The sequence below is a fragment of the Arvicanthis niloticus genome, chromosome 1, assembly GCF_011762505.2.
Source record: "Arvicanthis niloticus isolate mArvNil1 chromosome 1, mArvNil1.pat.X, whole genome shotgun sequence".
Lineage (NCBI taxonomy): Eukaryota > Metazoa > Chordata > Mammalia > Rodentia > Muridae > Arvicanthis > Arvicanthis niloticus.
Window position 1 is genome coordinate 113869596 of NC_047658.1, and position 15136 is coordinate 113884731.

Here is a 15136-nt window from a genome sequence, read left to right on the forward strand (position 1 = left end):
GAGCGTCTCTGGTCTCTGATACAGGGAAAGCCTCAGCATCTCCCTCCTCTGGCTGATCTGTAGCTGAACTAAGGCTAGAGGATAGGGACTGCCTTTGGACACCAGGTTGAGGAACGTGAAAATCCGGGGGATTTTCGAAGTTGGCCTCTCGAGACCTCTTCCCTGTCCTTAATTTCTGTAACTGATTACTTAAGTCCTGATACTCTTTTTCTAACTCTATCAGTTGTTTAAGGGTAGAAATTTTGTCCTGTAACTCCTTTTTGGGATCTACAACCATTGTCTCCATTTGGGGGAGCACTTGGAGGTGGAGGCACATAGGGAGAGGGCATTTCAGCGTCATAAAATTTGACTTCCTCTTCCTCGTGGTCAGCACAATCTGGCTCTGACAAATTGTCATCAACCTTTGGTTGTATTTTGGATTCTAACTTATGCTTCTTTTTATTTTGAACAAAAAAAGACAGCATTCAAGAACAAAAGCAGAAAATTAACACATGTGAGCAGCAAACAAAACCAAAACAGAGAGTTGAATTCAGGCTGACTAATTTCTTGTCCCATTTTCATTACCTTTCTCAAAGCAAACCAAAACAGAGAGTTGGATTCAGGTTGACTAATTTCTTGTCCCATTTTCCTTACTTTTCTCAGCTCGGCAAATTCCTGCGGCAATCAACAGATCCTTCTTCTGGTAACGTCCCTCACTGGATCTCTCATTCTCGCTGCCCCACATTAGGCACCAAAAATGTTGGGAACCGCACTAGTCCCTGTTCGGGCACCAAAAATGTTGCGGCCCTCTCCACTCCACGCTTGTCGGCCACTGTTTCCCCGGCCCAAGCTACCGCGGGTCAGGGTCTAGCGAGAGAGACAGTGGGGATAAAGGGGAAGAGACGAGAAGAATGGAGACAAGACAGAGGTTCTGATCAAGTCTCAAGTCTCGTTTATTGTGTCTCTCTCTTGTTTATTGTCTCTCTCATTGTCTCCTGTATTCTCCTCTTGTCTTCTCTATTGAAGGGAAATCTGGGGTATTTATACGCTTTTGCCACGTGCCTTGCAGGTGTTGCTATGATGTAAGCCTTACAGGTGTGGCTACCACATGTACCTTACAGGCATGTATGGCGTGGATAGCACGTGGACAGCACGTGAACTGCATGCCTTGCAGGCGTGGCTACCACGTGCGCCTTATAGACATGTATGGCGTGGATAGCATGTGGATAGCATGTGAACCGCATGCCTTTCAGGCATGAATACCATGTGCGCCTTGCAGCTGGGGGCAGTAAACAGCAAAACAAAATATGTGGGATATCAGAGTGTGCTTCAGCTGTTGTAGGCTGTTGAAAAACAAGTCTCACATCAGGGTATATGGCTCAAGATGGCTGCAAAGCTGATAGCCGCTTTCTGCTAAAAGTCGGCTCCCAACACATAGCATAATGGAAAATACATTTAGTCCAATTTCAAAGGGCCCCATAGTCTATAGCAGTTTCAACAACGTTAAAAGTCCAAAGTTCAAAGTCCCTTCTGAGATTCATCCAATCATTTACCTGTACTCTCTAAAGCAAGACAGGAAATCAGCTGGGCAAACTTCAAACTCTGCATCTCCATGTCTGATGTCAAGGCTATCCTGGAACTCACCATATAGACCAGGCTGGCCTCAAACTCATAGAGATTAGGTGTGTGTTACTTTGTCCAGTGATTATTCAGTTTTTGGTTTTGTTTGTTTTTTTTTTTTTAAGATTTATTTATTTTATGGGAGTACACTGTATCTGTCCTCAGACACACCAGAAGAAAGCATCAGATCCCATTACAGATGGTTGTGAGCCACCATGTGGTTGCTGGGAATTGAACTCAGGACCTCTGGAAGAACAGTCAGTGCTCTAACAGCTAAGCCATCTCTCCAGCCCTGATTATTCGGTTTTTTAAAATGATACTTGAGGGGCTGGAGAGATTGCTCAGCAGTTAACAACACTGGCTGCTCTTCCACAGGATCCATGTTAAACTCCCAGTGCTCACATGAGAATTCTCAATCACCTGTGACTCCAGTTCCAGTGGACCCAAAGCCCTCTTCTGGCCTCCATAGGCACTGCACAGATACAATACACAGACATTCATGTAGGCAAAAAAAAAAACACCCATACAAAGTTTTTTTTTTTTAATTAGATGACACTTGAGTATGACATGGTGACATACACCTTTAACCCCAGTTTTTGGAAGGCAGAAGCAGAAAGATCTCTGCGTGTTCAAGGCTGACCTGGACTAGACTACAGAGAGTGAGTTCCAGGTTAGCCAGTAGAGTTAGTTGTGTGGCAGGGGGTGGGGGAGCTAGAAGCCAGGTACAATTGTTTAAAAAAAGAACATTTTCAGCTGGGCGGTGGTGGCGCACGCCTTTAATCCCAGCACTTGGGAGGCAGAGGCAGGGGGATTTCTTAGTTTGAGGCCAGCCTGGTCTACAGAGTGAGGTCCAGGACAGCCAAGGCTATACAGAGAAACCCTGTCTCCAAAAACCAAAAAAAAAAAAAAAAAAGAACATTTGCACAAACATGAATACCCACAGTAAGAAGAACATTTGCACATACATGAATACCCACAGTAAGAAGAACATTTGCACATACATGAATACCCACAGTAAAAAGAGCTGTGGTTTGAGAATATAAAGATATGTCCCCACAGGGCCCTGCACACTCAACAGCTGTAAAGAGTACCCAAGGAAGTGCAGACCTATTGTTACCAAAGATCCTGCACCAAGGAGTAGGGAAACTATCCCAGAAGAGAGTACCAGGACTATGAGTACTCTTCCCTAATCAGGGTACAGGCCCAGCACCTAGAAGAGTGGGCACTTGGTCACATCTGGGTCTCACAGCTCTGTTTCTTGCTCCAGAAAAGACACGGATCTAGGGACAATGGCAACCCTGTTCCTCCACATGCTAGTCCACTACATGAGATGTATTAACCCCCCATTGGCAACTCTGCCAGAGGGACAACTTGGTGCTCACCTCACTTCCTCATCTGTAAGCTGGAGGTGGTGGGGACACTTCCTCTAGAAGATGGCTCTGAAGGGCAGGTATCCAACAGTGGGCTTGGCTCTAAGTGTCCCTGGTACTTGAGTGGCTGTAATACCCACTAGAGGTGGAAAGTGATACCGAGAGAGGAGGGAAACATCATCCAGGCTTGGAAGACTTATTCAAGGGAGGTGGGTGAGAGCACTCAAACTCATAGCTCTCCTCCTACCACCCTCTCCCCTGGCCTCCGAGGCACCAGGCCAAGCAGTACCGTAGGCAAGTGTGCTGTAAAAAGTGTCCCACAACACTAAGACCCCCCTCCTAAACTTCTGGACCAGGAGGACTGCCAGTTGCCATAAGGATATCCATCTGCCAAAATGGGACTGAATCAGGCTCTAGGCAGTGGCTGAGGAAGTGGAGGCTGGAAAAGAAAGGGGAACTGAGCAATACCCAGTAAGCACTCCTGCTTCCCAGCCAAGCCTTTCCCACAGACCTCTCTACTCACTCCCTTCTCACTAGGAGTTTTACTCAAATCTTACCTTATTCGTTTCTATGCCTGGTGCACAATTCTAGGTCACTCTCTTCCTGCCCTGGGCACCCCATGTTCTCCATAGTACAAATCACCATCTGACTGACACTGACATGCTGTTCTGGGTGTTATCATCTGTGTCCTCTTCAGATATAAACTCAAGAACATTCTGTTTGCAGAATTACACCATCCAGAACACTCAGTGCTGAGGATAGAGAGGGTCTTAGCTGCTGTTGCTGCTGCTGCTTCCTTCTTCTTCCTTCTTCTTCCTCTTTCTCTTCAGAAATTTGTTTTGTAGTTTTGAGACAGGAACTGTGTATTTCTGACTGGTCTGGAACTCACTACATTGACCAAACTGGCCTCAAAATTAGAGATCTGCTTGAATGTGCCTCCAGAGAGTGAGGATTAAGGTGTCCACACTAGATAGAGATTTCTTTCTTTTCTTTTCTTTTTTTTTTTTTTTTGTTTTGTTTTGTTTTGTTTTGTTTTTTCAAGACAGGGTTTCACTGTATAGTCCTGGTTGTCCTAGAACTCACTCTGTACACCAGGCTGGCCTCAAACTCAGAAATCTGCCTGCCTCTGCTTCCCAAGTGCTGGGATTAAAGGGTGCACACTGGTGATTTATTTCTTTTTTTAAAAGATTTACTTTATGTATATGAGTACATTGTAGCTGTCTTCAGACACACCAGAAGAGGGTATCTGATCCCATTACAGATAGTTGTGAGTCACCATGTGGTTTTTGAGAATTAAATTCAGGACCTCTGGAAGAGCAGTCAGTGCTCTTAGCTGATGAGCCATCTCTCCAACCCTGAGATTTCTTTCTTTATGTGCCAGTATGTATACATGCTTGTGTGCATGCAGTGCCTACAGAGGCCAGTTAAGGGCATCTGTCCCCTGAAGTGGGAGTTGTAGGCAATGGTGAGTTGCCTAATATGGGTGCTGGGAACCAGACTCAAGACCTCTGGAAGAGCAGCAAGCACTTTAACTGAGCCAGCTCAGCCTATATCATCATAAAATGTACAGATCTTAAATGTATAGCTCAATATATGTGACCTACATGGAGTTTACAGCTCTGTGTCCTTCAGCCAATCCCTACCCCTCATGGCCTTGCTAACTTCTACCACCAAAGACCAGTTCTGTTTGTTCCTGATCTTGTTTTTCATCAGCCTCTCACTTTGTAGCCCAGTAGTCTTTTTTTTTTTTTTTTTTTTTTTTGGTTTTTCGAGACAGGGTTTCTCTGTGTAGTCCTGGCTGTCCTGGAACTCATTCTGTAGACCAGGCTGGCCTCGAACTCAGAAATCCACCTGCCTCTGCCTCCCAAGTGCTGGGATTAAAGGCGTGCGCCACCACCGCCCGGCAGCCCAGTAGTCTTGAACCTGGAATTCTCCTGTCTCTACCTGAGTACTAGGTTTACAGGTGTGTGGTGTTATTCTTGGCCCCTGATTTTTTAAATTTCATTGGAATATATTACATCATTCAGTGTACATTCCTGGCTTCTGTTTCTTATTTAGCACGATCTGTAAGATTTCCCCATTGTGTGTAACAAGGGCTTGCTTTAAAAAAAATAGGGTCTCACCATGTGGCTCTAAGTGGTTTCAAACTTGCTCTGTATATCAGGCTGACCTTCCATTCACAGAGATCTTCTTGCCTCTGCCTCCTGAGGGCTGGAATTAAAGGCATGTACCACACACACCCAGCCCTCTTGCTCTTTTTTCACTATTTTCTGTCTGTCACACACATGCTTGTTTATCCATGTGTTCATCTATGCCCTGTGTATGGGCAGCAGGCTGTTTTCCTCGGAGACTATAAGCATCTTTTTCTTTTTTAATTTCTATTTATTTATATGTTGTACTTGTCTAGTACCACGTGTACACCTGATGCTGAGGAGGCCAGAAGAGGACATCAGATTCCCTGGAACTGGAGTTACAACTGTGAGCCACCATGTGGACTTAGGTCCTCTGGAAGAGCATCCAATGCTCTTAACTGCTGAATCATCTCTCCAACTCCCTCTTAAAGGTGTCTTGTTTAACTTGCTGTGTGGCTGAAAGTGTCCTTGAATTCCTGGTCCTGCTGCCCCCATCTTGGTTTCCCTCCTCTCCCTGCCGTGTTCAAATGGGAGTACTTCATGTCTTTTGGAGGACACGCTCCTAGACTTTTCTTGGAAAGTGGACTAAGAGGAAACCAATGGGATCATGGGTGAAATAAGTATGGCAGTAGAACAGATGAGCAACGACCAAATGGCTTTTCAAAGAGGGTCCCCAGCGACATGGCCACCAGCAGGGTATGACTTCTGTGTTCACACATTGTCTCTAGCATGAGGTGAGTGAGGTCAGGCCTCCCTCAGACTCCTTTCTGGTGGGTACCCATCTGATAGAAGCCCATCTCCTCTGTGTGTTTGCTTAATAAATCCTGCAGTGAGCTGCAGGCTCCTTTCCCATTGGCAGGGAGTCATGGTGTTCAGCTGACACCCTAGCTGTGCCACACCCAGGGCTGAAATAGTCACATAGACCTTGGCTCAAGGCTCTTTTATGGCTCCTGGTAAAGCTCCACAGGCCAGTAGGATAGACTGCCTACTCAATGGTACTCAGACAGCCGGAGTATCTGTCTCCACTCTAGGAAGTATCCAGAGGCCTGGCCCTGCCTGAAGCACTGCCCTTTTAAGGCTTGTGTCCTCTGACAAGGATTCCAGCCCTTTCCCATTGTTCTGAGGCCCTGTGACAGAAAACGGCTGATGTGGGGTTGGAGAGAAGGCTCAATGGTTAGGAATGCATAATGCTCTTCCACAGGGCTGGAGTTTGGTTCCCAGGCTCACGACTTCCTGTTACTCCAGCTCCTGGGAGACTCAATACCTCCCCCCCCACACACACACACACATACACACTCCTGTACTTACTAGCCTTTGACAAGTTCTGTTGCTTCTCTGCCTTATTTCTCACCTGTAATGTGGGCTCATTATTGCCTGTGTTAGCTGTGTGTGTGCATGCATGAACACACATACTTTCTCACACACATTATTACCTGTGTTAGCTGTGTGTGTGCATGCATAAACACACATACTTTCTCACACACAAAAAATTAAAAGTAAGTCCTACTTTTAAAATTATTTTTCCTCACCAGGTATAGAGCTACACATTTTTAATCCCAGCACTCGGGAGGAAGAAGCACCTGGATCTCTGTGTTCAAGGCCAACCTGGTCTACATAGCTAAGAGTTCCAGGAAAACAAGAGCCACATAGAAAGACCTTGTCTCAAAAAACAACAAAAAAATCTTTTATTAGTTCTTTGAAAAAAAAAATATATCTTAAAAAAATAGCTGGAGCTCACCTAGGTTGGTTTGGGTAGACTCTGTGAACAATTTTACCTAGGCATGGAAGAGCGTCTGTTTCTATCACTTGAGAGCTGCTATGACCTGAAGCCTGGGCTACAAAGCTTGTACCAGACCAGTGGGGTTATGTAACAAAACCTTGTCTCAAAAGAGAAAAGTTTAATTCCAACAGAGGGAGGCCAGCCTGATCTACAAATCTAGTTCCGGGCCAGTCAGAGTTACAGAATGAAACCAGCTCAAAAGCAAAAACCCTCCAGGGCCTCTCGGTTTCCCCTGTTCTAGTGACCTTCAAAGTCAGTTGCTGAGGATGGTGGGGCTATAAGGGCCAAGAGTTAAAGAGTTAAAGACCAGATTGAAGCCCACTATGAATATGAACCTTAGGTGAGCAAAAGACAAACCCTGTATTTGAGCATTTGGTGTTTGGGTTTTTGTTGTTGTTTTTTGGTTTGGTTTTTGTTTTTGAGACAGGGTTTCTGTGTAGTCCTGGCTGTCCTAGAACTCACTGTGTAGACCAGGCTGGCCTGGAACTCAGGGAAATCTGCCTGTTTCTGCCTCCCCGAGTGCTGAGAGTAAAGATGTGTGCTGGGGTTTTATTAGATCAAGTTTGCCCACACACAGGTGTAACTAGTGTAGCACATAGCTAACACAGAGTGAGCCCACATTACAGGTGAGAAATAAGGCAGAGAAGCAACAGAGCTTATAAAGGCTAGTAAGTGAGTGTAGGTGATCTGAGCCAAGGGCCTGGCTGGAGAGGCCCCAGTTCAAGACCTTCCCATCATCCTATATACCCTGAGTTCAGAACTGATCTGTTCTTGGGAGACAGAGCTGTACAATGCTGCCCTGGCCAAACTTAAACCCGAGATCCTCCTGCCTCTATAGGGATTGTAGGTGCCACAACACTTAGCTCCAGAACTCACTTATTTTTTTTTTTTTAACATTTTATGTGTATGTTTACCTGCATGGATGTATGACAATGTATGTGCATTGCCAAAGGACATTGGGTCCCTGGAACTGAAGCTACAGATGGTTGAACCGCCATGTGCGTGCTGAGAACCAAACCAGGGTCCTCTCCAAGAGCATCCAGTGCTCTTAACTGCTAAACCATCTCTGCAGACCCAGAGTTCACTACTTGGACGGACATCAGTGATGGACTCTAAGAATCTCTTCCTCTTCTAACTCCAATCCTCAGCCTGTTTAGTGTGGCCTTTGCTATGGTGTCCCATGTGTTTGCCTTCCCTGGTCTGTCTCCATCTATTGCTACAAACTACTGCTCCTAGGACCCACACCCTACTCACAGTCCCCATGCTCCCCAGAGGTACAGTTGGCATGTAGTGAGAGGAAGCCTCCCTCATCATGTGACTAGGAAATGCTGGCACACCAAGCACCTGATGGGTTCCAATGTCCTCAGGCTCCAGTCTCTGCACTGGTTTCATTCTCAACATTTAGAGTGGGTTAGAAGTTTCCAGTAGCCCAGCATCTCCAGCTTAAGTATGCTGAGGATCGACCCCAACCTTACAGCAGTCAGCATGGCCAGAGTGTGGCACTGACTGACCAGGCTGTATCATGCCCATCCCTCAATCCTCGAAGTGGGGTCAGCTCCCCACATCTCAAGTTGGGGTGGAGTCACAGGAGCACTATCATGAAATTGGGAAGTGCTTCAGATAGCACCCTTGAAGGTCCATGTCTAGTACCCAGCCATTCTTAAATCATGTCTCAAGTTTTTCCACTGTTCTAACCACTGCCCTAGCCTACCTTCTTCCCTCCTGTAGCACAGGGACTTTGCCTCCTGCTTCCCAGTACAGTCTCCATTAAACTACTGGCTCTTCAATGCTCCCTCCAAAACCCCTGTCTCCACTGTCTCCTTCCTCATGCTGGGGTTGGCCACAGGCCCAACCTTCATCGGCCTGCTCTGCTGTCTCCTTCCTGTCCCTCTATTCCTTCTTCTCTGGAAATCTACGTTTCTGCCATTTTTAAATTTTTTCCCAGTGCCAGGGCTCTGACTCAGGGCTTTGTAACCACTAGGCAAGTGGTCTATCGATAATCTTACTCCAGACCTTTTGCCATCTTAAAGAGCAGGGGGCTAGAGACATGGCTCAGCAGTTAAAAGTACTTGCTGCTTTTCCAAAAGACCAGGGTTCAGACCCTCAGGACTCCCAAGGTGGCTGGCAATCATGGCCTGTTCACACCAGGCACACATGTAGTGCACAATGCAGGCAAAACACCCACACATGCAAGACAAAGTTTTAAAAGAAAGAGCAAACATACTGTGCATTCTTTTAGTGCCCTCTTAGGCCCAGCACTGCCTCAGCTCCCGCTCCCTCAGTGACTGCTGAGGCAGGAGTTCAGAGGCTCTCCTCTATGAGGAGACTTCCTTCGAGCATACCTGACAGCTGTCCTTTCCCTTCTATACCAGACCATCCAGATAGCTCAGGGTCTGGCAGCTCTTGTGTCTGGTAACTTCCCTCCAAGTCCATACACCTGTCTCTAGACCTCAACTGTCACCAAGACCAATCCACACTTTCTTCAGTGTCCTCAAGAGCACCCCAAATTCATCACAGCCAAACTTGAGATCTTCAAGGTAAATCTTGTCTTCTCCTTCTGTGTCCCTCAGCTGGAGAAGGGTCCCAGCCCTGCCAAAGAGCTGCAGAAGATGAGAAAAGGTACTTCCTGATATCCTCCATTGGCCCTTTGCAGCCTGTCTTCAAGCCAAACAGCCCTGGGTATCCCCAGACTATAGCCACCATCGTCCTCACCCACATACCTAGCACGTCCCCAAGGGTCTCCGAGTGCCTCTATCAGGAAGAAGCCAGCGAGCTTGTCAACAGACGACTTACCATCCTTCTAGGTCTTTCAGACTTCAGGCCCCACGTGGCCATTACCTCCTGACCACTCAGCAGTGCTGCGTCCTGAAGACGTGGCTTGTGCCTTTGGCTGCTCAGATACGAGGCAGACCCTGTCTCTTAATTGTGCTGAGCCCTCGCTGCACTGACCACAGAGTACTGTAGCTTTCAAGGCCCAGTCTCAGTACTGATTCTGTCTGTCCCTTCTCAGTAGGCCAGAGAGGGGAAGAAGGCGTCTGAGGTCCCACATGATGAGGTCATTCCTGAGTACTTCCAGCGTGCGGCTGCTCAGTCCCTAGACCACACTCCTTTCTCAGTGCCCTGAGTAGTACCCCAGACTCCTGTCAGACTCCCCATTTTTACTCAATCACTGGCTGTCCCCACACTGTCCCTGCTGCCCCCATGTGGGGAGGTATGTGGGTGGGCAATAAGAACATAGCCACAAAGCCCTGGACACAAGATGAAAAGAAACCAAAATCCTCTTTTTTTTTTTTTTTTTTTTTTTTAATAAATTTAAGAACAATTCCATCTTTCTCTTCTCCCCAAAGCAGCTAATACTAACTAAAAGAGAGTATACGGCCAGGGGAAAGAACATAGGGCGCTAGGAGTCATAATCCTCTTCATCCTCTGCGTCAGCGGCTGAGGGGCCAGGGGGTGCTGGGGGCAGGGGCAGAGGAGAGGTGAAGGGCATGAACGGAGTTGGAGGGCTGCAGGACAGAAAATGGACAAAATCAGGCTTGCCACTGTGCTGTGCCCAACCCATAGGCCCCACCCCCATCCTCCAGAGGCAGAGGCAGATGTGACCACCCCATTACATCACAGCAGACAAGCTCCCCTTGGAGGGGAGGTTCCAGCGAGGACCACTATCCAGACTCTCTCCCCACTACCGTGGAGACAAGACCTTCTCAGAACAATCTCTTGTGTTTGATGTCCCCTCCCCTTCCCTAAGTCAGCCACCACCACCAAATGGCTAGGGAAGCAAAATTAACTGGCTCTGGGTAGTTTGCCATGCCCCTTTCTGGTGTTCCTGGGGTGCTCACCTCTGAAAGTGGGCAGGGGGGTGACTGGCTTGGGGTGGAGGCTGTGGTGTGTCTTCTTCCCCATCAGTATCTGTGTCCTCAGACTCATCCTGTGAGCACAGCAGGGGTCAGGGTCACTGAGACTACCTGGCAACTCTGGGGAGCCCAGACCCCTGGGAGAGCAATGGAGATGGGGGTACAAGAGGCAGTAGACAAGGACGAGGCCAGGCCGCCCCATCAGCCTCACTCACCTCCTGCTCTGAGTCTGTCCCCGACAGCTTCTTGTCTTTGCCTTTGCTTCCTGTGCCTCCATTCTTCCTGCCGCTGCTGCCTGGTTTCCGGCCCCTTCGGGAAGGTACAGTCCATCTGCCCAGAGGACTCTCTCCCCCTTGCTCACCCCCAGCCACCCCCAACCCTTGTGGCCTTGGCCTTTCCCACCTATGTGCCTGGTCTTGGCTACCCACCTTCGAGGACCCTTGTCCCCATCCATGTGGTTGTCTTCCCCATCCCCCTGCATGTCAGGCACAGATGCCACCAAATCTTTCAAGAAGTCAAACTGCTGCTCAAGTTCAATGCACTGCTTCCTGAACAAGTGGAGAGGAAGGTGTTCACTTAGTGCCCCCAAATAGAGACGACCTTTTCGTGTCAGTACAGTGGAACATGAAAAACACCCCTCTCCACTTCCACCAGGCCTCCCAGGCGGGCGGCTCCGCTCTGGTTGTTCACTCCACCTCAAACCCCTAATCTCCCCTACATCAGTCCAAACCCACAAGCTGGCTTCCCTCAGCCTCGCACCACTCCCCCTGTCAGAACAGTACCTCCTCAAAAGCCCCTCCCAGCTCAGCGGCCACTCACAGGTGGGACGTGGTCATGGTTTTCGCATTTCGAGACTGGGTCACCTGGCAAGCCTTCTTCAACAGGGACTCCAGGAAGAGCTCAAGTGCCCGGGCTGAGGACGTCAAGGAGAATCCAAAAAGGGGAGTGCCGCAGTCCCGCCCCACGCCCCTCAGCCCAGCCAGCCCCTAGTAGGATACAGATGATGACAGGCACAGCTGCCGCCACCTTCCCAATCTCTTCGTCCGTCTGCATGATCTTCTTGATCCGCGCCTGCCGAAGGAAGGGGACAGACCTCGTTTCTTGCGTCCCTACAGGGGAGCTGAGGGAACCAGGGGGTATCCCAGGAGAAGGAGAAGGGGGCGGGGGGGCACTAAGCCGGGAGGGCATGGAAGGGGCGGGGCGTCAGGCCGTGAACACCTAAAGGCACCCGCCCCCCCCACCAGCAGGACCTGGGCCCAAGCCTCCCAGGAGCCCAGCCTACTGAGGCCCATTCCGGCCACGTGCTCACCGGCGGAAACCGCGCGTTATACTTCTTCTTCTTGCTTGGCATCTCGGGGCCTCTGTCGCTGCGCCGGGCCCAGCGCCGCCGCCCGCAGCCTCCGGGCCCCGGGCCTGTTCGCCGCCGGCCCGCCGCGGTTCCCCCCGGGTCCTGGTGCCGCCTACTCCGCCCACACCACTTCCCGCAGGGTCCTAGTGCCGCCCGTAGAAAAGCAGCTCCCAAAGCCCAAGCGCTGGGCTTTGGATCCTCTAGGGCGGTGCGCGTCCTTCTCAGGGATCGCCCGCCACGCCCACCCGCCCCCCAAGCTAAAGTACGAACGTTAGCTCCGCCTCCTGAAGACCTGCACCTCCCGGGATTCTCGCGCTGGCTCCGCCCCTGGACGCAACCCGCCCCTTCCCCTAGAGGCCCCGCCCCTAGCCTTCTGGTTCCGCCTCTGGCTCCGCCCCGTGACTGTGTTTGTCTATAAAGTTGTTGTTGAGGTGGCGGGACGCTAAGATGGCGGCGGCGGCGGCGGCCGTGGCAGGGGCGGGGCGCGGCGGGGGTGGCGGCGCGGACCCCGGGCAGGAGCGGAACCGGGCCCGAAGTTGGGTTGGCGCGGAACGAAGTGAAGGCCGGAGGTGACTGCGAAGCGGCGAGAGGGACAGCACCGGGGAGGAGGCAACCCTTAAGCTGTGGGCACTAATGGCGGCGGGTGTGGTAGGGCTGGAGCCTGGTCCTCGCACAGGGTCTGTCTTATCTGGGTCGAGTCCGGATGTTGCCCATTGACCCCTTGATGGGCCGCTGACCTCTGGTACTCAGAGTCTCGGTGTTTAAGTGTGCCCCAAATAGTTCATCGTGGGAGGCCTGGTTCTCTACAGCCAGTCTCTGAGGTTGGCGAACCTGCGTTTTGCCTGCGTCCATTAAATTGCAGCGCCGCGCTTCCTGCGGGACTCTAGTTCAGTGGTGTAGCAGAGTCCCGTGCCAGTTATCACTTAAGCTCTAACGCTCTTTACAGGCATGACCTTGGGCGAGCCCCTTTTCTCAGAGTTTTAATTTCCTTGTTTGTAAGCAGTGAAAGTAGTACTAACAATAGCAACTCCACCTCTGGCATTTTATTCTAGACAAATCTAGACAGGATCAGTTGTTATCCCATTGTGAAGATGAAGCAACTGAGGCACAGACATTAAGTCTTGCCCGGGGCCACAGTTTAAAGCAGTGCCTGGCACCTTCTAGAACCCAGCACTTTTTATTTACTGTCTCAAACCTCTGACTCAGTTCCCTCACAACAGGATGGAACCAAATGAGGATCTGGAAGAGGAGGACTCTCCAGGTGGCCGTGAGGATGGCTTCACTGCTGAGCACCTGGCTGCAGAGGCCATGGCAGCTGACATGGACCCCTGGCTGGTATTTGATGCCCGTACTACACCTGCCACAGAGCTGGATGCCTGGTTGGCCAAATACCCACCATCTCAAGTTACTCGATATGGGGACCCAGGTTCACCCAACTCTGAACCTGTGGGCTGGATTGCAGCCTATGGGCAGGGTTACACCCCCAACTCAGGGGATGTACAAGGGCTGCAGGCAGCCTGGGAGGCTCTGCAGACCAGTGGGCGACCCATCACACCAGGTACCCTGCGCCAGCTGGCCATCACCCACCATGTGCTCTCCGGCAAGTGGCTGATTCACCTGGCACCTGGCTTCAAGCTGGACCATGCCTGGGCTGGCATTGCCCGGGCTGTAGTTGAGGGCCGTCTTCAGGTGGCCAAGGTGAGCCCACGGGCCAAGGAGGGTGGGCGCCAGGTCATCTGTGTTTACACGGACGACTTCACGGACCGCTTGGGTGTACTGGAGGCAGATTCTGCCATCCGTGCTGCAGGCATTAAGTGCTTGCTCACTTACAAACCTGATGTCTACACCTACCTGGGCATTTATCGAGCCAATCGCTGGCACCTTTGCCCCACTCTCTATGAGAGCCGTTTCCAGCTCGGAGGCAATGCCCGTGGCTCTCGAGTGCTGGATCGTGCCAACAATGTAGAACTGACCTAATGGGGCCAAGTAGGAGAGACCACCTTTTGCTTCCCAGCTGGGGATGGATCCTTCTTTCTTCTCTTCCTTGTCCCAAGAAGGCTGCGCTCCCCAGCTCTGAGGACTCATTGGCTTGGGAACTGCCTGTACTCAGTCCCTTTGAACGTCTGCCCTCTGTGCAGGGCCAACTCCAACCCCCACAGGTTGGGGGCTCTGGCTCTCTGAGGGCCGGGCCCTCGGCTGCCCTCTTTGATGCTGCTCCCCACCACTGCCCAGGACCACAGCTTGGGTGCAGATACTCGAAAAAGTCTGCCCTGGCCACCTCTGTCCCCACTATACTTAGCCTGCATTCTTCCTATTCTTTTCTCCCTCAGAAGGGAGAAAACTTAGTGCTTCCAGTCCCTGCCCTTGGAGCCATCATAGCCCAGGTGGCAGGGCCCTTCCAGGACTGAGCATGCTAGTGGGACCTATACGTGTTCTGGCCAAGAGGAGATGCAGGGTCATGGACATGGGGTCTGCTCCTCCTTGCAAACTCATAGCCTGCATCACCAACATCCCTTCCCTGCCTCCCTTGACATGTGCCTGCTCCTGGCATTTCAATAAAACCCAGCTCGGGTCTGTGTCTTGAGTGTTTTTTAAAAATACTGTCCTGATGATTACCTGCATTGGCTCTCAAGGAAAGACAGGGCCAGAAGAGGCAGCTCCAGCCTGAGCAGGCCTTCTTTTCCTTCCTTAACAGTGAAAATGGTCTGCTTTTTTGCGGCGACCAGACTCCTTTGCTGAGAACGTCTTCAAAGCTATTCTCCCTCTGTACCCCATGAATCAAAATCAGTTTCTTAGGTCTTTTCAGGAAGGCCCAAGGGGGCTATTCTTTTGGTCCCAAGGTATATTTGCTTTACATTTTATTTTATTAAGAAAAAGTCTCGGGGCTGGAGAGATGGCTCAGTGGTTAAGAGCACTGACTGTGCTGCCAGAAGTCCTGAGTTCCCAGCAACCACATGGTGGCTCACAACCATCAATAATGTGACTCGCCCTCTTCTAGTGTGTGTCTGAAGATAGCTGCAGTGTACTCATATAAATAGAAAATAAATCTTTGA

The 15136-nt window shown here is 50.3% G+C and overlaps 2 protein-coding genes across 4 annotated transcripts; one reads left to right on the plus strand and one right to left on the minus strand.

The window, feature by feature from the left end:
• Positions 1-10178: 10178 nt before the first annotated feature.
• Drap1 (DR1 associated protein 1) lies at positions 10179-12304 on the minus strand. 2 transcript variants are annotated; one of them, XM_034508792.2, is made up of 7 exons: positions 12045-12304; positions 11734-11806; positions 11555-11648; positions 11164-11283; positions 10951-11065; positions 10721-10809; positions 10179-10387 (listed from the first exon to the last, which is right to left on the minus strand). In XM_034508792.2, the coding sequence occupies exons 1-7, from the start codon at positions 12084-12086 to the stop codon at positions 10282-10284; spliced, it is 639 nt and encodes a 212-aa protein (XP_034364683.1). In that variant the 5' UTR covers positions 12087-12304; the 3' UTR covers positions 10179-10281. The 2 variants fall into 2 exon arrangements, with proteins under 2 accessions (XP_034364683.1, XP_034364691.1); XM_034508800.2 differs by having other exon boundaries at positions 10180-10387; positions 10951-11044; positions 12045-12230.
• A 191-nt stretch (positions 12305-12495) lies between these two features.
• C1H11orf68 (chromosome 1 C11orf68 homolog) lies at positions 12496-14659 on the plus strand. Of its 2 annotated transcripts, none has more exons than XM_034490641.2 (2): positions 12496-12652; positions 13304-14659. In XM_034490641.2, exons 1-2 carry the CDS (start codon positions 12531-12533, stop codon positions 14058-14060), a joined length of 879 nt encoding a protein of 292 aa, XP_034346532.1. In that variant the 5' UTR covers positions 12496-12530; the 3' UTR covers positions 14061-14659. The 2 variants fall into 2 exon arrangements, with proteins under 2 accessions (XP_034346532.1, XP_034346542.1); XM_034490651.2 differs by having other exon boundaries at positions 12504-12652; positions 13290-13891.
• Positions 14660-15136: the final 477 nt, after the last annotated feature.